Below are 27,396 nucleotides of genomic sequence, written 5' to 3' on the forward strand. Positions count from 1 at the left end.
AACAGGGCCGGAGTCAGTGGGTGGGACACACCTCACCAACGACCATACCCTACCACAATCGATATGCCTCCCGACGGAAGAAGGGTACGTATCATTATAATTATATGTTTTGTAGAATTATGGACCTACTTAGGCAGATAATGATCTCTTAGTCGTTATCAGGGATGTGGTCGATGAAACATATATATAATTTTAAATCTTCGCCTAGCTTTCGACACTTTATTGTACCTTCTTCAGTGCTCTACAAAGGGATATATTATACATTTTTAATTTTGGCCAATTTAACATATAATATAACAACAAGACACACTTTTGTACTTACTGATTTTTGGTCAAAAATATATAACCTTAAATTCTTTCATTTTCATGTTAACACTACAACCACGTTTTTCTTCACCTTTCCAACTATGAAACCACTACACTACTTTATACCTATAACACAGATAGCAAAAGCGTGCAAGTAAAACCAACAATAACTAGTTTCGAAAAGTTGACAGATTAGCTGAAAACCCGTGAACTATACGCTCTCAGTTTTTCTCCCTTGGTTTTGGATTTTGTTTAGCTATCAAAATAATTAACAAGTTTATAAACCTGATTACTTAATTCCACTTTCGAGTTAGATTTTGCTTACAACATTGTTTAATTTTGAAGAAATTTTATCTTACTGAAAAGCCGTTTTTGCAAAATGGAGTCGGAAACGTCTTAAGGGTTTTCTGGTTAGCTGAAATACTTAACTCAATTTTATTCGCAATTGTTATTTTTTTACGGTTGATTTTTATTAACTAATAAAGTATTCTGCCCATAAATTTGATTCTTTATGATTTCAATTAACCGTATATTTTTGTAAAGGGTTTGTTAATTTTTAAGAAATTCATCTCCATGATATCCATTTAATATTTCAACCGATTATGACAAGCTTTGCTGTTGTAATGAAATAAGCTTGATTTGAGAAATGAGATTTGGGTTAAAATGGATTATATTATTCAAACGAACACATGCTTTTGAATAATAGCTTTTGCAAAGTTCGTTTTCCTCTACTTAATAACTTTCTTAATTACAATCGGCCTATCGCCAGGCAATTCGAGTTCCAAAAGGGAGAAAATGGCCCAGAAAAAGAGTGAAAACTGTATGTATTGTGTTTATCGAACAAAAATATGACAACAATAACACTTAAAATTTTAATAGAACGTTACAGTTAACAAATTCTAATAACTATTTATGTGACTACCTCCAGTCAGCACTGACCAATCTTACTTATGCGAGTAAAGTCAATTAACTGAGACATGACACACTGATCAGCACCCCCTCGTATTTTATATCTCCAACTATAATTAAACAATATTATACTTCTCCATCATTTTATTAATCATCACAACCTCCATGTTATCTTTTTTTCATACACTGTTCGTTCTTATCACAGGAAAATTGAATTTGCTTTTTTATATATTTATTCAGATATCGTGAGATGCGGTCGGGTGTGATGTAGGTTTCAGAAAAACATTTTCTTTATCGTGCCAACGTTTCGATCTTTTATTGAGATCATCTTCAGGGCTCAAAGTGTTTGTCTTCTGTGTAATTGTGCCATCCTTGCGTGTCGTGTTGAGAGTGCCAGTGAGATTTTGAAAATAGAAATTTGTATTGTGCCTCTGTTGTTTTTATGTTAATTTAATGAAATGAATGTAATTCATTAGCGTGAAAGTTTTTTTTAACCATGTACCAATCTCGTGTAATCTGGGGTAGTGTACGTCTGGAGAATAAAAATAAGTTATTAGCGACAATGGAAGTGTTCAACCACGCCCCGAGAAATATCGAGTACTCTAGGGGTGTGATTGTGATCAAGACTATATGTGTGATGATGTACAAATATTATTGTATATTTTGAGTCCATTCTGTAGTTGTTAAGGTATAATGAGAAGAGCCGTTTTCGGATATCGACTTAGTTTTCATATAAAAGCAGAGAGTTAGTAATAGATGAAAATGCTTAAATGGCTTCAGGATGGGAGAAAAACATTGTGAAAGACCAGGAAAAGTAGTACAACCATGCAGAAAGCCGACGATAACCTCAGCAGTTTGTAGGTCCTAAGCATACCACATTGTATTTGTGTTTCTTTCATATATACATTGTTTGGTTAGGAATGTTTACTCCAAATTATATGTTCCCCGTTTTTACAGGCATGTTTTCATTGAATAGAGTCGAAATGCTCCCGTTTATCCGATTTGTTGAAGTACCTTTGCTCAAGTTTACATGCTTGGTGCTTTTTTTCCCCTGGATGTTAATTATCGTCAATTCGGTCCCGTTGGAAAGCAATTAATGAAGTCCTTACAAATAATTTATTAAACGTTATATTTTAATAAGTGGGTTAACTTTTAACAAATCTGACTTCGCGATTGTGTAATTTTGACGACATCGGTACAGTTATATAAACTTCCTTGGTGTTAATGTTAAATAAAAGTTGTCGATTTGTGTTTTGTTTTGTACGTTTTCTTCTTGAAACAAATTTTGTTCTTTTAAAGACATTTTGTACAAGTTTGAGGAAGGAATATTTGATTATATGGAATATCGTGCTCAAGTTTATATGTTTAGTGCTCTATGATTGTTCGTTTTAAATTTATTATATCTGTAATGGCACATAAGTTAGATAATTTAGAAAAACAAATTACATTAAATCGCCTATGTTTTGCTGAACCATTTTTAGCAATATCTACAAATGTAGTTATATTTTCATAGATTGTAATCAAAAATGTATGTGCTTAATTTTTCTCAAAAGATAAATTATGTAATAGAAATGGTGAATTGAGTGCGTTTTTTTTCCTACTACTACACACAATAAGAATTGTAACTCAAGTAACAACATAAGTATACTCACATATTGTAAGTAGGAACTATCTTACAAAAATAAAATAAAAGGATAAGGATTAAATTATGTAATTCAAGTTTAATCGGGATGACATTTTTGTTGTTGTTAAAATAAAAAAACACTTGAAAATTATAAATATAATTATTTAACCCAGCAAAATAAAACACGGTAATTTTGTGGTTTTAACCGATTTTAACTCAATTATTTAATAGTTACTTAGGAATAAGGTTGTGATTTTTTTTAATTCTAAAAATCTCTTTATATTAAAATTGGACAATCTTTCTCAATCAACTCATACAATATTTTTATATTGTTTAAAATATGGGATCCAGTTTTTCAGTAGTTTGAATATAATATCAATTTATCACATGTGGTGGAGCCAAATTGTCTTTTGATGTGTCTGTACAAATGCATAGTGTAGAGAAGAAGCAACCATGCCAAATTTAATAGAATGTTTATATAGAAATCGTGAGATGCGGTCTGGTGTGATGTAGGTTTCAGAAAAACATTTTCTTTATAGTGCCAACGTTTCGATCTTTATTGAGATCATCTTCAGTGCTCAAAGTGTTTGTCTTCTGTGTAACTGTACCATTCTTGCGTGTCGAGTCGAGAGTTTAATGAATGTTATCAACCCTTCTAATAGTTACTTAGGATTAGGGTTGTGATTCTAAAACAAAGTCCTAATCGTGTGTAAATAAATAGTAATGGTTTGTTTGCTTAGCAAAGCAAATGTCCAGTTTGTTGTTAACCGGCCCAAGTAATAAACCTTTTTATTTTAAATAGTCGGATTTTGCTATGTAAAATACCAAATAATTCAGGTTCACGTTCATTCAAGTAGATTTTTATGTTCCTTTTTTTAATGGTTAACTATATTCAACAGTCCTACTTTTTATAATTTAAGAATTATTTTAAAAGAAATTGAAGACTTCTTACGTTTCTCCTTTTCTTCCCTGTTTTCCTGACACAAAGCCATTTCTGAGACTATCCTTACTTAACAGAACACCACACAGAAAGAAAAAAATCCTTTATATATTCAACTCCTGTCTGAATACACTTAATAGACCTGAATCATCAGCGGTGGTGAAGTAGGTGGTTCATCAACAATTATTCTTCTGACAAATTAATTTTTTTTTTGTAGTGTAACCAAAACATATTCTTCATTCTGTCCGTTTAGTCTAAATTTTTTTTCTGCATTTTTGTGCGGAGAAACAGTTCATTAGTCCTTTTTGAGATTAAGTGGGACCAGCTTTAATCCAAGTACGTTCTGACCTTGTTCCGCAAATTGCATCCTCATAGAGATGAACGCTTTAATTTTACCGCTAACTCATTTTCAACGATCGAACATTTTCTGTAAATTGCTTGATGTTTTTATACTAACTAATTTATAGGGTGAATTATAAATAGAAAACAAAATTCTTTGAGTGTCAGGCATTCAGATAACATCAACAGATAACACTACCCAGTCCAATAAACAACCCAATATATATATATAAGGTCAGAACATACTTGGATTAAAGCTGGTCCAACTTAATCTCAAAAAGAAGGACTAATAACTGTTTCTCCGTACAAAAATGCAGAAAAAAAATTTATATTAAACGGACAGAATGAAGAATATGTTTTGGTTATACAACAAAAAAAATTTAATTTGGCAGAAGAATAATTTGTTGTGAACATGGTGATGAACCTACTTCACCACCGCTGATGATTCAGGTCTATTAAGTGCATTCAGACAGGAGTTGACCATGTACAGTGTTTGTGAAATTTTTACAATCATGACTTTTTATGCATTTTAAAAATACGAATTAAATTTATGTCAAGCAGACAAAATTAAAGTAGTAAAGTAATTAGTAAAATAAGTAAATTATCTCAGATATTTTATTTATGCTGGTCACAATCGACTAATCAACTTAGTCAACTAATAACTAATCAATCCAATCAACTAATCAAGTAACCAATTTTTTTTTTTTTTTTTTGTTAGTTGCAATATAAGCATTAAAAATCTGCTAATTGGTACTTTCAGTTCATTCTTGGTGAAAGCCAGATGTTTTAACAATATAAACAACTTACTAAAGTTCTTAGCTAGGGAAAAAGAATAGGCTGAATAGATTGGAAATTTATTACAAATTACTAGAGATTAGAAATTTGAGAATCTATCAGAGAAGTAAGTGGACTGATGATCCATTATCATGATATTCTATGGGGAAGGAGAGGAGCGATCAGAAAATTCCAGGTGTGGTGAGAGATCTGACATGCTAACTACTCAGCTACCGCCCCCCTCCAGCTTTTTACTTAATAATACATAATTAAACTAATAACAAATAATATTTTTATTTTACCCATTCTTAATGCTTAAAAAAATGAATAAAAGCTATCGATATTTTTTTTAACTGTGCATTCCAAATAAATCATGCAGTGAACAGTAAAGCTATGAACTTATCTAACATACAACACTACAACAAAAATAACCTATTTTTACATATATATGGTTAAAAACCAATAAAATCTTCTTTTTTTTAATGTGTTAGATAAAAAATTAACTAGAAAAATTGTACCTTTTTAGTGTCCATAAAAACTAATTCCGATTTCATAAATGTAAATATTACAATTAATTAAGGTTTTTAGTTGAGATGAAAAAAAGGTAATGGCACGAGAGGGATTCGAACCCATGACCTTCGGCTTGATACGCCGCTGCTCTACCACCTGAGCTATCGTGACCTCGATCCACTCGGACATCAACTCCCCATCTCAACCCCACCTTATGAGTTTTCCCTCCTTTTGCCATTTTTCAAATAATATTGTAAATATTGTTATAGAATTTGATCTACGAAACTTTAGCCTAATAAATAATAAATCCTTTATTTTATTAAATTAAAAAAACAACACAACTCCCTCATCAGCCAATACTATTTATAAAGAATTTACACTTGGATTTGCCTGTGATCTGTTCTTTGCTTCTCTTAATAAGTAAGTATGGAATAGAACACTCAATTCAGACAGGTTAAAAAAGGAGTGTATCATTATGTAATAATTTAATAATGAATGCTTTGAAACGTTTTGGGAAAGGTAGTAAATCATTTCTATTATTGCTTTGAAAACTTTTTTTTTAATTTAAGAAGGAGCAAACTTTGTTGTTTCATATCTATTAAAGTTCAATTGAATTAAAATTCAACACTGTTAATACTTAAAATTGAATTATTGTTTCGAAGCCTCCACAATAGTTGTACTAATTAACTTAACACCCAGTGTAGCCACTGAAAGACATCAAAAATGAAAACTCTTGTTATACTGAATTTTCCAATATATAATAAAAATTAGAAAAGTCATCAAAGCAATCTATTCAAGCAAAAAAATCAAATGTGCTGTTAGCTGTGACAAGTACAAGAAATGGCCGCTGTGACAAGTACAAGAAATGGCCATCAACCTATCTTGTTACCTGGCTGTGGTCGGAGCGATGTTGCCATTCCAAATGGATGAATGAAAAGAAAAAAATTACATCTAAAGTTTTCATTGTTTCAAGATTGAGACAAAAATTATATTTGTCAGTTTTTATTAGGGTTAAATATAATTTTGAGGAGAAAGAAAGTTTTAAATACACTTACCTCTGGACATGGGGTGGTTCATGAGAATGGCAAGAGGGCACTCATCGTCGTCAAGAATGTATTCCCTGTTGTTGATCGTGTTGTTGTTGCCGGGAGTGTTGTCTTTTGTTTCTTCAATCGCTGTATTCACCTGAAAAACACATAGTTGAGTAAAATCCTTAATTATATGTTTTTGTGTGAATTTACCTGTACTAGACAGTAATGTAATGGTTCTTCTTTATCAAGGCCATATTTCAAGAGCATTTCTTTAACGACTTGCGCTGCCGTGTCACCGATGGAAAGGAGCAGGGTCTTGTACGGTACATCTCGACATAGTGCTTCGCCATATATTTTCAGAGTGCCACCTGTGTCAGGACCGCCGTCTTTACTCCTGAATTGCTGAAGCTTGCGCTCCAGTTTCTGCTGCCTTCGTCTCCTCATCACAGCCTCCGGGTTTGATATGGAACGTGTAAAGCTGGTCTCTGGGAGTTCTGGAAAAAAATTAAATTTTTAAAATAAATAATTTAAAAATTAAGAAATACTTTAAAAACTTTGTTTTGAAGTTTTTTCCAACTTTCACCCAAGCAATCATGAAACCAACAATGTCAATGATAAAAGAAGAAAAATAATACCTCAATGCCAGATCTGTCTAATTAAAAAAGCATGTAAAGATAAAAATTGGACATTCAGCTTTTGTCTTTGATGTTCCTAAGCATTCAATAAAAACCCAAACTCTAGCTCAAAAAACACACCGTGATACTACTTTGCTGTCTCGTATTTTTGTCTTTAGAGAAGGCAATATTGAGTTTTGTCAATTTAAGTACACAAAATGGAGAATGACTGAAAGAAAATCCCAACAGGTATACTAAGCCCCATAGGAAAAATTCAATTCTAGTGTACAATTTTCAAATCTGACATGAAATAAATACAATGAACCAGGCTATGTTTGTGTAAGAAGTAAACAAATATATTAAGAATAAATAGGATGAATTTACAAAACTAGCTCAGGTTCCATTCACTTAAAAATTCTTCTTTGTCAATAGGTCAAGCTTATATGGACTTGCGGCACCCAACATCTAAGCTGTGTCAAGAAGTCCAACTAAAGGTCACCAACATCACCTGCAGTCGAGGCAATTGGATAAAGAAGAAAGGCACTGAATTAATCTGCAATCTGAACTCCTTTCCTGAATTCAAATGTGGATTAAAGTGGACAGACTTGGTAAATTTAGACTTCACCAATATAAAAATAGATTGCAAACAACTGCATTAGACAGAAAACGCATATCGTAATATGAATAAAGTTCAATGGATTTCCATTGCTCATCAAAAGGTACTTTACCCAAGATCCTCAACTCTATAAGGATTGTTTAATTAATAAGCACGATCCACCATCAAGGACACGACATATTCAAAATAGTATCCTGAGCACCCTGGTATGTTACAAATCATTATCTCCACCAAGAAAACGGTTTAAACCACCAGCAGAGATCTTAACACACATATTGACCTGCTAGCACTGATTACCTAACCAATCAACTGACACATGCTGCATGACTTATTGTCAGTGAATAAGTTGAAAATAAGTTAATTACAAAAAATCTAACTATATTATGTTTTGTTTGATATAAACTCAACTTTTGTAAAATGCACAAGGACTGAGTAAAAATTTTAAATTAATGTGAAAATGCATTATTTAGTGAAGACACGATAAAACCAGGCCTCAAAATAAAGTCCAAGGTTATTTTTTGATACTAACATATATGTCAATAAATCATTGTAATCTCTCACCTGTATAAAGTTTTTCAGCTACACCAGAATCGATCTCTTCATTGGGCAGGCCGGAGCTCTTCACTCTGTTGAGCTTCTCCTGCTTTTTGAGTTGTTTCTTCTCCCTCTTCGACAGTTTTCGCCTAAAACTGGATCCGCCTTCCTGAAACGTTCCCTCTGGCATCTGCAAATAAAACACAAGTCAAGATTGTTTAACAAACAAACACAGTTATAAACGTGCATTTTATCTCGGTAAATTTTCTAATTTCAACTCACGTTATTTTCAACTCCATAGTTTGCATCAAAAATAAAAAATAAAATCATTATAACAATCTTGTTAAATTTTATAACAAGTGGACAATTATTTGAACTATTAAGGATTTATCAACTCCAGTAAACTCAAAAAAGTAAATTCAAGTAATTTCAACAAACTAAAGAGATCAAAAAACAAATTGGTCTACAAACATAACAAAGAATAGAGGTAATGAAAACTAAAATGAAGTAAAAAGTATCAATTAATATGATGATTGGTTCCAAAGTAATAAAATAACAATCCAATAAAATTTATTCTTTCCTAAAGAGAGAGAGAGTAATATAAAATTCAAATGAAACCATAATGCAACATCGCCACTTTATTTCTTAAAGTAATCCACAATAATTAAAAATTTATTCTTCCTTCTTATCTTAGTTATCTCTTTTATTATTTAATTGTTGCCAGCATCAAATAGTTGATTAGAGGAACATCTTACATTTGTTTTATCGTCAATTCTCCTAAGAAGAAATCTTCCTTCTCTGTCGTCTTTATGCCAGTTCAATTGCACCAGCAGGGGTTTTTCTTCCGGTTCCAGTCTCCTCTCATCTGAAAATAAAAACATATTTTGAAAACATTTATTGTAATTATCATTTTGTTGAGTGTAATTGATTAATGTTCTGGGATTATAGTATGGAAAATCAATTCTTGTTCAGGGTTTTGTTTAAGACTTAAAACGACTCAAATGTTTTAATTAAAGGTTCAGATTTATTAAAATCTTGAATAATATTATTAATTAAATATCTGGCCAAGCATAGATTCTATTTGTTTATCCAAAAAGTATGGGGATGAATTCCGAGATGATGAGTCTGAAGTCTATTAAGCCCTGATCTGATTTTTTTTTTTTTTTTTCATAAAAACAGATGAGTTTTGCTATTTTCATGTCAGCATGTTATTTTGTAACTGATGTCCTGTTTTGATATTTGCTTAGAACTAACCACAATTTACAGATCGGGATGATCAGAGATGATTACGCATATGAGGACAAGGGGGATGGAGGAAGGGAGAGAGAGCGAGAGAGAGAGAGCGAGAGAGAGAGAGAGAGAGAGAGAGAGAGAGAGAGAGAGAGGAAGAGAGAGAGAGACGGTGTCTGTGTTCGTGTGTTTGAGTATANAGAGAGAGAGAGAGAGAGAGAGAGAGAGAGAGAGAGAGAGAGAGAGAGAGAGAGGGAGGGGGAGGGAGAGAGAAATAGTAATACAAAAACTATGATAGGGGAGGGAGTGAGAGAGTGTGAGAGAGAGAGAGAGAAAAAAGGGGGGAGAGAGGGCGAGTGTGAGAAATAGTAATAAAAAACTTTGAGACGCATATGCCCATTTTATTTATGACTAATTTATTAATTTTTATTCAAAACAGGAAACAACGGAATAGGAATGTGTAATAATTCGAAATTCTGGAATTAAGACTGCAGCAATAAATTATAAACAGAAAACTAATTTAGCATTTTTCTCAGGCAGCTTCTACTATTTTCTAGTCAAAAGGAGAAACGTACTATTAAGAAATAATGAATTAAAAGTTGTAGTAAAAATTTAAAATATGGAAAAACATCTCAACGCAACTTAAAATAGAAAAACATTTAAAATTATAATAAAATATTGTCCTGAGGGGAACGAGGTGAGCCGGAATGGGTCCAGCCACTCAGAAAACCTCAGATTATAATGTCTGGAATCATTTTTGGGGCCGATTGAACACTATGACTGTAGTGAACTTCGACTTTAGATTCCGCTGGAACTTGCTAGTTGAAAGCCTGAAACGAAACCCCTGCACCACGCCGACGTCTATTCGTCTGTTCGAGCCGATGAACACACGTATAATCGTGGGAAGAGATTCTTTTTTTTCACGTCGTTTCCTGTTAATAAATCTATTGTTCCCATGCTATTAGCTGAACCGTTTCGTTCAACCTTTAAACCCGACGATGCACTTTTACAGGAAGATCGCGAGAAAAAAATTTAATTTTATTATTTGTGATAAAAAAACAACCTTCATACCATTTTAATCTGGTACTATTTTGTTTAAATATCCTTGCGTTTTCACTTTGGCCGAAGTACAATTTGTGATCTAATATCTACAAGAGGTCAGGAAATTTTCAAGAGGAAGGACGAGATTGGAACCACGGGAGACCCTGACCAGCTTAACAATCACGGTCAACGAGGTTCACAATATTCATTTTTAACTAATTCTATTTGACAATTAATATACTATTAACGCCACATTTTCCCGGAATTTATAACGACACGTGGATCTTGGTATGAGAGTCGAAAGTGCTCTTTCTTCATTACTTCCTGACAACTCGATTGCAAAGAAGTTGGTAAAATCAATTTAATAATTAAGTTGGTAATGTAAACTTAACGTGAAGAATCCCCTTAATCAACTTTACGTCTTTTGTAACTTACTGGAGATCAAGGGGAATACTTATTTGAGTCATTATTAAAAATTAACGAGGTGAGTCATTATTATTATTATTAACAATGATCTTGTCATTAATGACGCATGAAAATTAATAATTTATAGTTAGCGCTAACTGTAAATAATTACCAGGTGAATTAGAATTAGAATTGAGTTAATGAAACAATTTTTTATATATTCTTCTCACTTAATATTTTTGTAATATTTCCACCTTATAATGAATAAAGTTTAGGGAAAACTCTAAATGCTTGTTTATTTGGTTCTTTTATGGGTATCATGGAACTTCTTTATTATAGTTAACGTTAAATCCTAGTTCTGTCATTGTGTCACCTAGCGTATAATTATTATTTAGTTTAAATATTTGATTTTTACCTCCGTTTTCGTGTATTTCGTACAAGGCGTACTCTGGTACTGAGAGCATCCTCATGTCAGGCCTGAATTTCTCGATGAGCGTTTCTATGACGACCTGGGCCGTGGCGTCCGAAGCTACCCTAATACACTTCGTGGCCACCTTTTGGCCCGAGTCCTGGAAGTAGAACCTCATCACCCCATGAAACTCTAAATCCTGAAAAAGATAAAAACATTAATTGATATTATTGGTATATTTGATTGTTTTTAGTTTAAAATGTATCCTTGAGGAAATGCCAGGCCTTAATAATTGGAAATGTTGGTCTTTGACTCGATTTGTGACCCGCGTGGTTTATTCCAAGGAGAGTAAGAGTGTTAACCTCGAACAGCTAATATTGCTTTTTGCCAATTCAATATATAAATAATTATCAATTGCTAATTTATCTTGCTTACTATCAACTGCTAAGTACAGTCATGGTGTCATTTCTTGATTCTTATTCTTTTTCGTTGTATGGATAAGTTTATTTAAACCTAAACAAATGGTGTCACTTATTTTGTTGTCTTTCGGGAGGTATCCTCTCGAGTCTTGAAATAAACGTTTACCATCAGATAATACATAGTATTTACAGATACTTAATAACAGGTGTAAATTTAGATGTACATTTTCAATGATCTTTTAACATTTTCCCTCCTAGAGTTTTGCTATGCTTTAACTATAATGTTCTTAAACTAGACCTCCCAAAATTATCGTAAAACGAACTTTTTTCTTTCTTTGAAATTGAATCTTTATCGGGTCGGGACTATGTTAACATTAAAAAAACTGAAGTAACGTTGAAATCATGAAATGAGTCAATATTGGAAAGAAAATTATTCAGAAATCGTGAGATGCGGTCTGGTGTGATGTAGGTTTCAGAAAAACATTTTCTTTATCGTGCCAACGTTTCGATCTTTATTGAGATCATCTTCAGGGCCTGGGATTTACAAACATTGTTTACATTTAACAAATACATTTAGGATGTGGAAAAGTGGATTTATACAATGCAAAATATATTTTTTATATTCAATCAAAAGGAAAGAAATAAGACTGGTTGAGGGTGAGGAGAAGTTGACAAATTCATGAAACACAATGAATCAATAAATTGTAAACATAATTAAAAAGTCGTTTTAACACACAGAGACCGTTAATGCTACCTAATAAAAATTCAAAAACTAATCTGGCCTACTCAGAGTTTTTCTGTAGTTTTAAAGACAGCACACTCGTCCTTTTTTTATTATCCAGTGTCCCTTAAATAGAAAATGAATTTTCCATGCACATACATCTGAATTGACCTGTAAGCGAAGGTATCCTTTAAACAGAGAAGTCCTTTATTAAACTGTACAATCCTTAATTTAAATAAACCTCTACCATCTTCTAGTCAGGACTTCTGATAATAAAAATAGACCACGATCTTTGCGTACAATGACCACAAGCCTAAATTTAAAGGGAGATTAACTTCTAAAAGTTCTTTGTGTAAGATCTATCAGGATTACGTTTAACAGGCCTTCTCGGGCCTTCTTCCTGGTAAGCTACTAATTCAAAAAAAAGTATACGTTATGTTCATCTTTATCTCGATTAATCAGTATTATTTTCCGTGAGCCTCAAAGGAAGAAATTTCAGCCTAATTCTATTAAGGAGATGCTGGAACCGTTGTTTTATCCCATACATAATTCCCTGATGGAATTGTCACTCAAGCGTAATTGATATTACAACTTCGTATCTTAAATATAACTCAATAATTAATTAAGAAGTGATGTTGGAAAAAAAGGAATGTACAAACTAGAGACAATAGGTAGGTTCAAATTTAGCTTTAAACCTGTATATATCTACTCAAAACAGGATTGTAAATTCTATTCGTAAATTTCCATTTCTTAGAAAGTGAATTTCACACTCAGAATTGGGATTTGTATAGCTGGAACAAAGATCTTCATAATTTTCCAACAGACAGAAGATTTCTTACTCAGTTTGTCGGTTGTCGCCGCGACGTTCCATTATTTCTTCATTTTTCTACACGTTTAATTTTTCAATTTTTATTTCCAACTTTTCTAACCAATCTACTTCCCTACCTTTGTTGTAACACTGTCGTACTCAAATTTAACTTGAAATTATGTTTTGTTTCATTTAGATCGTCCTTAAATTCAGAAAATTAGTTCGCTTTAGGCAAATGTTCTTTAACTCTCGTTTTAATTTCTCTGCCGCTTTACCTTATATTTAAAATCGCAATCATTGCAAAGAGTTTGTAAGCCCCGCTTTTTCTTAAATTGTCAACCTTGTCTTTAGGTTTTGAGAGGATGTGTCCTGTGTGGAGGAAGTGAACGCATACGTCTAAAAGCTACTCTAAAACCACGTTTAAGAATTGGATCTACTTTCTCTGATAGTTCACCAATATATGCCAAGCAACGAAAACCGAAAGATTCATTTCTGGTGTGTGGTTTGATTGTTCCTTCTTTTAAAGTTAATTTTTTATTCTTTTTATTAGAAACCTGTCGATAAATGTATCTTGATATCCATTGCTTTTAGCAAAGGTTTCCCGGAAACATTCTTTACAACATCCTATAAAGTCTCAACGGACTATAAAGGAGAGGAATAACACTGGAGAGCATCACATGCAACGATATAGTATACAGATGGCTCCAAAACAAACGAGGAACCGGAGCCCAAAGCGAGCAATCAAACTTTTCGTGCTTTCAAGCAGAAATAAATGCCATCAACGCTTGTGACCTGGAAAATCTTAAAAGAGGTTTCACTGGCAAAAAAATCCTCATAAGATCTGATAGCCAAGCAGCCCTTAAAGCATTAGCATGTAAAAAAATCACATCAAAAGTAGTCAGTGAATGCATCCAAAATCCCTAAAACCTGGGGAAACACAACCATCTTGAGTGCCAGGGCACAGAGGAATTTTGGGTAACAAGAAAGCAGACAGACTGGCCAGAGGAGAATCTGCAAGGCCACGAACCTATAGTTGGGATATCAAAAACAAATATAGAATCCTCCATCGCAGAAACAACCCTCATCAAGACTGGCAAACTCACTGCTGTAATTGGAGAGGGCTAAACTCACAGGAGTAGTAGGACTACTAACCGGTCACTGGCATTTGAGAAAACATCTACACAACATGGGCATATACGACGATGATCCCATCTGCAGATTATGCAATGAGGAGGAGGAAACAGCCACCCACATCATCTTCGAATGCGATGCAACAGCTCAATCGAAAAAAATCTAGGGAATGCAATTGCAGCAGCGACAGTCAATAACCTGATAAGAAGAAGGACTGAGTCTATTGCACTGAACTAAGGAACTAGGAAGGTACAATAAGCCAGAAGGCTACAGTGCCTGGGGAGTACAAACCCCGCTTCCTAGTATCCATATCACCATACCATACCATAGCTAAGGTTTTTAAATTGTTTGTAATTCTATTTTATAATTAGAACGTGATTGCAACTACTTCAACCAGATAATGAGCGTTTAATGCTACAGTGAGTAAAACTATCTTTTGGAAATTTCAAACCCATACTCCATCCGACTTTCATCATTTCTAAGACCTCATTCAGAGATCGTACGTACTTAGAATATGAGAAATATATTTCTAATTTAATTATTACAATAAAAAGACCGCAACATGAGGCGTTTGTGCAGAATTTCGTTCACAATGAAAGGAAGCGGCAGTGTTTAATTAGTTGAGATTGTGAAATTGTATAGAGATCTATATCGTGAGATAGCTTCGGGGATGAGGAAAGTTTCATAAAAGACTTTAATTCATTTTCAACTAAATTAAATTGTTTTTACGATGTACACAATCGGTAAAGTTTGATTTAAGGATTTTTTGATGTGGAGCGATAAGGGAGAAAGATAATTTGCATATCGATATGAGGACGGAATTCACATGGCGATCGAGTTGTGGGAAAATGGCAAAGGAAGGCGATGTTTTTTTGAGTTCGTTGAGCACCTGTTCTACCCGTCAAAGGTGGGAGGGCGGGCGGAAACATTTTCAAGGCGGTTGAAAGACGTTGAACGGTTGAGACACGGGTCCTTGGTCCTTGGGACGACGTCGCTCTCCTTCCTTCCATAGGTATTGGTGCAATCCGCAAAATCCTTTCTGAGAAATGACGTAAGACAATGGCAATCTCGCCGCTGACTCAAGCACTTCCTCCTTGGCATTCTCGGGATTCCGAGCCCATTGCTAACGTAGCAGTTGAATATGACGAAAAGGCAGTGTAAATAATTACGTTCTGGGTTTCTGCTTGCATCGGCTTGTCCTCCACGATGTTTCAACGAGCCACGACCGATAAAACAAACAGCGACTAATCAAAACACACCAAAAACATCGAGAATTGAGAATTCTGGTTCTACTCATTTTGCTACTGATTTTCCAGTTTTCCGAATTTCGAGCTATAATCGCTTATCATATTGTGCAAATTTTCTACAACTATACAACAAGTAAACATTAACCATCCTTTTCATTTTTTACTCAATCGTACCTATTTTTTATGATATACATTGGCCTAACTTACCTCAACGATATATTTTAAAAGAAACACCTCTTGACAAATTTCTGACCCAAGGGGACTAGCCATTAACATCATGTAATAAACATTTTTCATTACCCATACTTAATCATATTTAGAGACTCTCTTTTTGAAATTATTTATTGATGATAATAATGATAATCAGACTTGATTGAAACGTCGATACTTACAAGCAAAATCATACTTTTTCCGGGCCTTCAGAGAGAGCTTTGTAAATCTTATATTACACAATAATTATACTAGTTTAATCCAAAATTTTGCCTTATGAATACCTACTCTACAAATTCTTTAAAGTTTAGTTTATCTGCTCGAGTACAGTATACGAAATTATTTTAATATTGGACAGATGGCCACAAAATGATTTCCTCCTCTCGTCCCATCAAATCGAATAAAGAACACATATATATGTTTAGCGGTCACAATTGACCTATTTAATTATTTCAATTAATTATTACTACTTATCTAAAGTCTTGGTTGAGATGAAAAAGTAAATGTAAGGAGTGGGATTCGACCTTCGGCTCAATACGCCGCTGCTCTAACCACTTAAGCTATCGTGAATCTAATAGCACAATTTTATTAATTTGTTATTTCAATTTGTTATGCATTTCTCCAAATATAAGCCCTCTCCCCTATAATCTTTATTGCTCAGATAATCGCTTTCGTGTTCGTTTTACTATTGTTAAAGTTTTATTACAAAACTCCAGAATAGCTCCTCACTGCCCAACTCATAGTACAATAAATTAGACGCTTAGAAATAATATGCCTCTAGAAAAATATGTCAAATTACTACGCCTACTGATTCGAAAAATAAGTTCAGTTGCAGTAAAGTTAGTTATAGACAATTCATATCATCAAATGTTAATTATGTGTGTTTCTATTGAGCTAAGTTAAATTTTGAACTACAATAAATTACACGCTTGTTCCATTAATTGAATTACGAGCCATAAACTAAAAAGGTTATTCAAAACTGAATGGAAGTTTGAACATTTGAATTGGAAACCTTGTAAACTTTGGCATCTGTTCTACGTAAAATAATAAATCAAACCTCAAACTTTGTGCCCGTGTGAGTTTCTGTGAGATACGAGAGTGAGAGATTGGATTCAAATTTATCGGAAAAGACGTAATAAAGAACCTTCTTTTTATAGAAGTGTGTGTGTGTGTGTGTGTGTGTGTGTGTGAGCGTGAGAGAGAGAGAGAGAGAGAGAGAGAGAGAGAGAGAGAGAGAGAGATTGGAAGAGGAGCAAGATATTGGAAGAGAAGGGAGAATGAGATATCAGAGAAAGAAAAAACGTGAGAAAGTGAGGTATAGGTAGATAAAAAGACAGAGAGAGGCGAGGAAGAGAAAAATAAAGGAAAGAGGGAAAGAGAGAGAATGAGAAATAGAGAGAGAGAGCAAGGGGAGAGTGATTAAAAGTGAGATTTAGATGAGGTAAAGGAAAACAAAATGAGAGAGAGAGCTGGAGAAATTTAACCCGTCAAAAAATAGTCAAAAACCAAAATTAATTATCCAACGTTTAACTAATTAAAGCAAAAAACACAACAGGATTATCAAAGAATTCATTCCACTACTTTATATTTTAAAACCAGTGCGCGAAATGAATTCTTAGTATATACCAATTAATTATTCTTTTTATCTAAGGTTTTCGGTTGAGATGAAAAATTAGTGTCACAGCGGGATTAGAACCCACTACCTTCGGCTAAATACCCACTTGAGCTATCGTGACTTCGGAAGTGTTAGCCGGTCGTGGGTCGAATCCCTCTCGTGACACTAATTTTTCATCTCAACCTAAAACCTTAGATAAAAATAATAATTAATTGGAATAATTAATATGGTCAATTATGATGACCACTAAGCAAATATGATTTACAATTAGAAACAAGTAATTACTTCACTAACAGCTCCCCGTGGCCCATTGATAACTCGCTGAGAATCGAATCTTGATTACATGACATATGGATTTATCGCAAATAGAGGGAAAATTCGAACAGTTGTACGATGTAGGTGAGGAGTTGGTGTCCGAGGGGATCGAAGTCACGATAGCTCATGTGGTTAGAGCGACAGCGTATTTAGACGAAGGTCTTGGGTTCGAATCCCACTCGTGACACTTATTTTTCACCTCAACCAAAAAACCTTAGATAAAAAGAATAATTAATTGGACTAATTAATATGGTCAATTATGACTACTAAGCAAATATGGAGTAATCCAAGTATATATTTTTTTCACAGTAAATATAGTGAAATAGCTTTTGCAGCTGTAAATACTAAAATAAAAAATAAGACTCATTTGAGACATTTGGGAGAATGAAGACTAATGTCATTTTCCTTGTCGGTCTGATTATGTTTTCAGTACCGGCCTTGGCAGCACCTAAGTGCTAGATGAGATCTAACAACGCAGAACAAAGACTGTCACTTAGCCGCGTCATCGACGTAAAAGAGGACGAATCAGAACGGGAAAAACGCTCAAAATGTTGATAAATTGAAATAAATTGCGTTAGCGCCAGCTAAATATAATATGATATATCAACTGATGATGAATGCAATTTTTTTAAATTACAGATAATACAGACCTTGCTAAACTGCTTAGTTTATAAAAAGAATTACTCGGTTTTTATCAAACCAACTGATAATGATTAATTAGTGTTGATATTACCAGTCATTGTGGTTATCAACTTTACTTACACTCGATCGAATTAGGGTTTCAGCTGATAACAAATTAACGCAATTATTAAACGAATTTGTTAATTAAATACGAAATATTTCTTTGATAAATATTATCGAGATATGTTCGCAGTGTGGTAGTACATCCCAGATAAGAGAATATGAGACCTATTTTTTCGGTCAATCTTTTGAACACAATTCGCACAAGTAGTACCACGGGCAGACAGACTAAACCTGTGAAAAGCGTCAACGCGAAATGCGTTTCTTCCTTTTACATCAACTTTCTGAGCTTCTGAAAGTTTTCTCATCAAGTTTCCCTTTTGAGATAATTGGATTGCTGATTAGACGACAAAACTTTTCTTTGCTCATTCGCTTTTCCACCGTTCATGTTTTGACGTGTAAGGTATTGTGATGAAATTATACTTGTGTTTTTACACATGAGGGCATTATTTGGTTTCGATGGGGGAGCAGCTTCAAAACCAGCAGTATCTACTTATTTACAGATCATCTTTTTCTAAAACATCCTTTCAAAACACAAAGATTACGGTCCATTCTCAATAGACTAAAAAATGAAAAATGGATTTCAGTATAATAATACAGTTCGGCGGCAATCAAGGGGAAAGCCAAATGAACCTTGATTAACCACTTCTAAGGACGAATTTCACCCCAACATTTAGCCGGATGGGAAGGATTTAAAACAAAAAACATTTCACCTCTGAAATTGCTCAAACACCGTAAAATATTTATACAATAAAGCAACGATACGAACAAAATCGAGGTTGTGTTTTCTATCTCAGGCCTAGATAATTGGACATGTTTTGACGGCAAATATAGAAAAGTTTAGAAACGTTTTTAAGTTGAAAGGTGATTGTCCTATGATTGAAATTCAGACAATTGAATAGTGAATGGAACACATTTGATTACATTACTATGTTGAGCAAGGCGTTAACTGTACAGTTCTAAACTGGCACTCGTCTGCATTGTTAAAAGAAAGAAAGAAAGGTTAATGCCTTCCTTAATAATCTAGGGCGTATTCGAAAAACTTGACTCTTTGAAATACTAGGTAAGTCATTTAAAATGGCATCTATACATTTTTTTAAAACCGAGATGCCGTATTACAACCGTGAAATTTTTATGGACAAATAAATTTACTCTAAACACAAATCCAGAAGATCTAATTGATTTTTAATCTACTATTTGGTTAGTCCATGTGAAAATACAAATTTCAGCTTCTCAAAAAGGGTTTACGATCCTCGAAATACGCCTTGACTTTTAAACCTTACTTTGAAAAATACGAAGTATATAAATACCCTATTTATACAATTATTAGAGCAATTGATTACTCTTACAAACTTAAAACCTAATTAAAATAACTTATTACAATCACAATAAAACGGAAAAACCCGTAATATTTAATTTAAATTGATAGTTTCAAAAAAGGCGAAAAGAGAAAATTACCAGATATCAGGATAGTTCTATTTAAGGGAGATTCTTGATTGATTCTTTCAAAAACTCAATTTGATAAAATCTAGTTTTAAGAATATTATTCGTTTCTTGTTTGCAGTCGTCTAAGTTCCGCCAGGAAAAAGGAGGCAAAACCTCCGAAACTTCGGCCAATAATTAAAATATGATACGAATACAAACAGGACCATTCTCATATACATTCTTAAAACAACCACCAATTGTGAGATAAATGAGAGAGAGAGAGAGAGAGAGAGAGAGAGAGAGAGAGAGAGAGAGAGAGNAGAGAGAGAGAGAGAGAAGAGAGAGAGAGAAGAGAAGAGAGAGAGAGAGAGAGAGAGAGAGAAGAGAGAGAGAGAGAGAGAGGAGAGAGAGAGGAGAGAGAGAGAGATAAAATCCTTCCTATCAAGTTAAGAGAAATAAAAAATAGAATTTAAAGAGAGAAGGGGAGAAAGAGAGTGACGATAAAAGTGATAATTAAGATAAAGGGAGACTAAATGAGTGAGAAATAATAATACATTATGGGAAAACTAAAGGTGGAGATGAGATAGGGAAGGGCTAAAAGAGAGAAAGAGATTGATTGGTGAGATTATTGATATTTTATTTATAGCGAAGTGATTAGATCATTTGGGTGGAGGGACGAGACAGAATAGCAATCGAATAGCAGATAGTTGGATAGACAAGAAACACAAAGTGAGAAAGAAAGAGGTAGAAAAAGTGGGAAAAAGTCTAATATACCAAATATCTACTAGTATTGTTAAATAATTATTGTTAAATAATAATGATAAATATAATGTTTAGAAAGATTTGAAAGAAATTGATTCTACATACTTTTTTACAAATAGGTAACATACATTATGTATTTGAAGATATTCTATCTCTATTTCAAAACGTGTACGATTCTAAAATGTTTATAAATGTTAAACTGTCAGTATACACGTTTTCAAAAGTATGTGCTGTTTTATCCAACTAAATGCTCCGATCGAATCAACGAATCAAAACAGAAACACCTGGGCTTGTTATTATATGCGAAACAATAATCGGAGGATATTACCATAATCCTTTGTGACGGGGTAATAGAAACGAGCAATTACGACGTAAATGATTAAAAGGAGATTTAAACGGACGTGTCGTTTCTTTCAAGACACAATCACGTACTGACACAAGGCGATATTTTTTTTCCTTTTTGTTTTATGCTAATGTTATGAGAGTCACATCTATTCCAACAATCAGGGGCTTGTCGTGCGGAATCGTCTGTATGCAGATATTCCGTAGCAATGGGACCTCAAATGCTGGATTGTATCTTGTAAAAAATATATATATATATATATAAAAGAATTTATATCAATTTTATCGTGCATCACGTTCAAAAACATACCATTTAATTAGAAAACTTCGGAGAAAACTTGTAAGAATCGCGATTAACTAACTCTTAATCATGAGAAAAGGGACGAAGAAGTTTTTACTGTTATAGAAACTTCTGAACTTTTTGTCGTCTTAATTTTGTTTTATTATGAAATAATTCTTTAATTAAAAATTAATTATATTTGTCTTTAGAACTTTTGCTTTGTTACTTCCATATCAATCATGCCTTGCAGTTGTGAAAACTGAGATTTCGATCAAAATAATTAATCATCTAGCAGATTAGGTAAACGTACTGCAGGACAATTTAAAATTGCCGTTTAGTTTAAAAACTTGCAGGCGCACTTGGTCAAGAGTGTTATGGAATCCTCTAGACATTAGAGCATCTGCCAGCTCCAGAGCGAAGTTTAAATTGCTAATAAATAATTAAAGACCGCTTCGTATAACCAACTAATATTACTTCATAGTTGAATTCCTTTTGCTGCACTTCCAACTTTCCTAGCTCGGAATGCTTAAGAATAGAAGATAAAATCATAAACACAAAAAGAAAACAATGATCGTGGAAATTTATTAGAATCGTCCTAAGAAAACCAGGATGATCAGTGATATTTAGAGAGATAAATAAAAATGTGTGAAAGTAAAAAAAGAAAGAAAATCCTCGGCTCTAGGACGAAATATCAACCCCTCATTAGATCCGTCCTACATAGGAAATCTATAAACACACAAAAGCTCTACAAACAATCATGATCGTGAAATTCATTAGTTATCTCCTAGGACCAATTAACCAGGATCATCAGTGACATTTAGGAAAAACTGAACATATGTGGCAATAAGAAACAAAATCCTGGGCTCCGGGAAGATATATTAACCTCCAGTAATCATAATCGTGGAAATGCATTAGATTTGTCCTAGGAGCAATTTCCATGGTCATCAGTGACATTTAGATGAAGAATTGAAAGCTTATAGAAGGAAAGAAAATCCTTATCTCCAGGATGAAATATTACACCACAACAATCATAATCTTGGAGATTCATTAGATTCATCCTAGGAGAAATTAACCAGGATCACTACTTACATTTAAAGGGATAAATGAAAGTTTGTGGAAGGAAGGAAAGAAAATCCTCAGCTCCAAGATTAATATTAACACCGATAATCATAATTCTGGAAATTCATTAGACGTGCCCTAAGGGCAATTAACCAGGATGATCAGTGACATTGAGAGGAAGAACTGAAAACATGCGACAAAAGAAAAAATCCTTGGCTTCTGCTCGACTTATTAACTCCCAATAATCACAATCCTGGAAATTCATTACATTCGTCCCAGTAGCAATTAACCAGGATCATCAGTGACATTTGCAGGAAGAACTGAAAACATGTGGCAACAGGAAAAAAATCCTGGGCTTCTGCCCGAGTTATTAACCCCCTTTTTTTCCCTCAGCCAGCTCGTCCTTTCTTCATCTGGGCACGTGCTTCATCTTATTGGTCTACTACACCAGGCAAGAAGGACGATAAATGCATTCTGTTTTGCTGGAAAAAATTTCACCATTCCACAATACAAAATGTCCCAAGGGGGCGTCTGAAAATAGCTGGTGTAAAATCATAAGATTTAAGTTCATATATTCACGAGGAAGCATAAATTTAAATTTATGCTTTCAGAGTTAATCCGGTGAATAAAAATATATTCGGCTATAAAAATTAATAATCCAAAGTTACTTGAGTGATAATATTTCACGATGAATATAAATATACCGATTGTTACATTAAAGAATGAAACACAAGGTTGAAAAGCATGTGCATGCACTAAATCCATAACAAAACCGAATAAATTCGATTGCATATGGCAATTGCGTCTGTGTTTGACGGACAACCGTCCGAACATAAACTTTGTTTGATTTGTTCAGCACAATCATAAATCTTGTTAGAAATATCTACAGAGGTCCTTTGGAAACATTTCCTAATCTCAAACACTGTATAATTACTAGACTGTTTCTACGGTATAAACGGCATTATCGAAGTTTTGTTTTTCAAACTGTCAGCACAAGTGCAACGGAGGCACGTCACTATCGGTGAGGTCATCGCTTGGGCCCAAGGCCAGATGTTTATATTATTACTATTGGCCCCAATAACGGCGAATAAGACGAAACCGGTGTTAACGACCTCTTGCTTAACGAAGGGCTGGAAGGAAGGAAGAAAAAAACGACAATCCAGTACAAAACAATTCCAGTTTCGTATGTAGGAAAAAAAAGACGTAGGCGAACTTCGGCGAGACCTTAGTGAGCATAAATTCTGTTCTTATCCGAATGCAACAGACGTCAGGGGAGAACAGGTTCCTTCGTTTTTCAAGATAACCATCCACTCAATCAATGAAGTCTACAGTCCCAAGATAAATATATTTAATTCTTATATTACCTTATATATTTTGTGCATTGATCTGAAAATTGCTACCGATGATTTAATAATTTATTAATAGGGTGTATGAAGATTAGCTAGATGGAGAATCGCACATCAACTGTACAAAAGTCGTTTATGCTGTTAAATTGTTCTTTAAGGTCTAAAATATGTTATTCTTGAGATATTGAACTAAACGTTGTTTTTCGACATTGCGTTTTTGTCATAGCATCTTACGGAAGTCACAAAAATTGACAACAACCGGTTCAATGGTAAGATGAACTGAATCAACTGTACAAAATTCCTTTATGCTGTTATTAATTGTAGTTTTAGATTTGTTTAATATGTGGTATGTATTCTTAGCTTTGTTTTTAAATTAATGTTTTACTAGTATCCATAAAGAAAGACATGGATTTGAAGTTGAGCTAGCTTGAGAATATCACATAATTGGATCAACTGTGCGAAAATCTGTATGCTTTATTAATTGTTTCTCTGGGTTGTATGTACAGTTGTTTCAAATCTATGTTGTTTTATTTTTACAGATGATTATAGATTATTATAGATATATTTTTAAGGGAAAATTTTACAAGTGTTTCTACAGATGAGTTTTCTGATCTGAATTGAATTCGAGAATATTATCATTGAATTTTATGTTATACGTTAATGCTTTTATGTTTGCACTTTTTTAAAACTTTTTTCAAAGATAAAACAAGCGTATTTCTTTCTTCAGATGTTTTGTAGGTGGATTTGAAGTTCAGTTAGGTCAAGAATATCATCGATCTGGTCAACAGTACAAAATTCGTTGATGCTGTAATTTATTGTGGTTTTAGGTTTCATTTTTTATCTGTGTTATATGGAATATTTCACGAGTATCTCTAAAATAACCCTGGGATTATGTTCAGCTTGTTCGACAGTATCACTGACCTCGATCAACTGTACAAAAATTATGGTTATGCTATTTATTAATCGGTGTTTTATTTATTTTCTTTTTTTTAATTTGTACCATTTTATTCTTCATATACGTTTTTAATGCAATATTTTACGATTATTAAGACGTTGAGATGTTTTCGTAGGTGGATTTGAAGCTCAGCTAGTTCGAGAGTATCATCGATCTGGTTCAACGGTACAATATTCGTTTACGGTGTTATTTAGTGTGGTTTCACGTTTCCATTTCATTTTTTTTTTTTAATTTGTATTATTTTATTCTTTATGTACATCATTAATGGAATATTTTACGGCTTTCCCCCAAAAATCTCTGGGATTTGAAGTTCAGCAAGTTCGAGAGTATCATTAATTGAGTCAACTGTCTGTGTCAACTTTCAAGCTGCTATTAATCGTTGTTTTGAGTTTTCATTTCAAAATGTTTTAAAACAGTGTTACTTTACTCTTTCTATATGTCTTTATGGGGATATTTTACGATTATCCTAAAAATATCTAGGGTTTTGAAGTTCAGCTGGTTCGGAGTATCAACTAATTGGATCAACTGTACTAAAATTGTTTACGTTCGTTTAAAATTGTTTTGATATGTGTGGTGATTAGTGACCGTTAATCGATAATTATTCAGACCGCATATCACGCTTTCTGAATAATTATTGTTTTGTTAATTTTTGTTCTATGTTTTATAAACAATTACTTCCTTAAATCTTTGCTATTTCGTTTTTTAGATGTTTTTATGGGAAAATTTCAGTTTCAATATTTTAGACTTCTTTTGTACCGTAATCACAATATAAAGTCATCCTGTGCATAACAGAACCTGAATAATGAAAATGATAAAAGGGACTGAAGTAGCAATGCTTTCCTCACTTTCCTCGTCCTTTGTTCATATAAGGGAGCACAGTACACCGATGAGAATGTATGGTAGGGGGTTGCTAAACGCATTCATCCCGTGAGGACAATGGTTCCAAAATAGTATAATAACAACGGTGGAGAGGGCTTTTGGGAGGGAAGAGATAAAATTTATGCGACAAAATGCGAGGGCAGGTAATCCGTCACGACGGTTTTTTTTAATGGTACGCCCCTTGGTTAAACGATTTTAACATGACAATGGTGCTTCAAAACGCCCTTCAAGTCTTGTTCAGTGACCGAGACGATTTTCGGGAATGGTTTTCTATAAACTATCGGACAATTCATGCAACGTGCCATGAAGGAAACCATCACCGCCATTTAACACTGTTGTCAGCAATGATCACCAAGGTGTTGATCCTAGATATAGGTCTATTAGAGCATCAAGCGGCCATTAATAACGTCCGTAACACGAGTTCAAATTATACGTGATGATGACAGGCCCTTCATAATCCTCAAATTAAAACATAATAAATGTTTACAGATTTACATTGTAATATATGCAAAAAGGCCGCTAACGTCTTTATGATGCACTTTATTAAATTAAAAAGAACAGAATTTCTTTCAGCAAGACATTATACTTGACATATTCTAACCATTTTTATCGTGAGAAAAAACACTGTGGTACGGTAGTAAGAGGACAAGGAGCTAAGTCACGAAAGTGGAAACTTTCCACAAAGTTCTGGGTCGGCTAATTTCAAATATGAAAGTTAGTGTTTTGAATGTGTACAACAAAAGGCCGACTTTGTTTTCTATGGAGACCGTCACGCGTTTTTCATTCGGGTCACGGCGGAAACGGATATTCCTGTTTTCAATCGCTATCATTCATTTTTCACTAATTGCACAAATCAAGTCTGAAGGATTTTGATCAGGGCAGAATTTTGTTTTTTTATTTTTGTCACATAATAATTGTACATACACGATGTACACCGAGACATTTGACGAGAAAACATTTTCCAAGGAAGAATTCTTGAAAAAAAAATTCAAAAGAAAATTTGAATAATTGCCGTTGAAGCAATCGGCAGCAATTGCAAGAGTGAATATTTCATCTAACAAGAATATTTGTCCCCTTAATAACTGTTATGTCTCGTTACACTAACAATTTGTCACCAGCCAAATTAACCAATGATTCAACTTGAAGTTTGAAAAAGAAATTCTCGCCTTTAGTTTTATGAAAATGGATGGTGTAATCTTAAAAGGGTTTGAGGTGTTCGAAACCCCCTGAAAACATTTATGATTTATGATTGAATAAAGTCTATAAATTAACCATAGAGATCCATGAGATATCCCAATCTTACAGGGAAATCTTTTGAGAATTCATAATCAGTTATTATTTAAAAATAATTAATATGATCAGTTATAGGAATGTTGGGGGAAGAGGCTTTTTAATTAATAATGTAATAAATGACTGTAGAGAAAAAAAAAATTGATGTTGATTTTTTAAGTCCTCAACCATTCCGGTTCGCCTACCCTCGCAGTTTTGGCCTTTAAATCGCGTGACGGAATTTGACATCTCCAGAGTCAAAACGCGTCGTATTGGCCGATAAAAACTTAAGGAAGTATTTTTTAACGATTTATGGCTAATCGAAACAGCGAGGCTGGGTGGACCAGGATGATCGGAAACGACCAAACACGAAGTTCATCATCCAAAAAACCCCAACAAGAGCCCTATCTTCAATTTACACCCTACAATATTACAATGCTTACCAATATAGATGACAAAAGCCACTTATAAGCAAATAATTTCTATGGACTTGTGAACTATGACCGAGCAAATCACCCAGTGAGATCGGAAACAATACAACTACAAATTCATCAATCCTTCATACTCAGTAGAGGATTTGTTTTATTCCA

The 27,396-nt window shown here is 33.7% G+C and overlaps 1 protein-coding gene and 1 long non-coding RNA gene across 4 annotated transcripts in view; one reads left to right on the forward strand and one right to left on the reverse strand.

Annotated features, from left to right (window-relative positions):
• LOC112127282 lies at positions 1 to 8,223 on the forward strand. The gene is made up of 2 exons (XR_002910495.1): positions 1 to 84; positions 7,480 to 8,223. It is a non-coding gene; the product is annotated as an uncharacterized LOC112127282 (long non-coding RNA).
• The window catches only part of LOC106667540 (afadin), a 163,204-nt gene that overhangs the window by 93,143 nt on the left and 42,665 nt on the right, over positions 1 to 27,396 (reverse strand). For 2 of the 3 annotated variants that reach the window (XM_014395544.2, XM_014395542.2), the window contains exons 3-7: positions 11,289 to 11,481; positions 8,953 to 9,062; positions 8,225 to 8,387; positions 6,644 to 6,927; positions 6,458 to 6,587 (exon numbers count right to left, since the gene is read on the reverse strand). In XM_014395544.2, the coding sequence (XP_014251030.1) occupies positions 6,458 to 6,587; positions 6,644 to 6,927; positions 8,225 to 8,387; positions 8,953 to 9,062; positions 11,289 to 11,481 (880 nt within the window). The remainder of the gene's footprint in view (positions 1 to 6,457; positions 6,588 to 6,643; positions 6,928 to 8,224; positions 8,388 to 8,952; positions 9,063 to 11,288; positions 11,482 to 27,396) is intronic. The other variant, XM_014395543.2, reaches the window with a different exon arrangement.

Source organism: Cimex lectularius, unplaced genomic scaffold (genome assembly GCF_000648675.2).
Source record: "Cimex lectularius strain Harlan isolate CLEC.00 unplaced genomic scaffold, Clec_2.1 scaffold74, whole genome shotgun sequence".
Lineage (NCBI taxonomy): Eukaryota > Metazoa > Arthropoda > Insecta > Hemiptera > Cimicidae > Cimex > Cimex lectularius.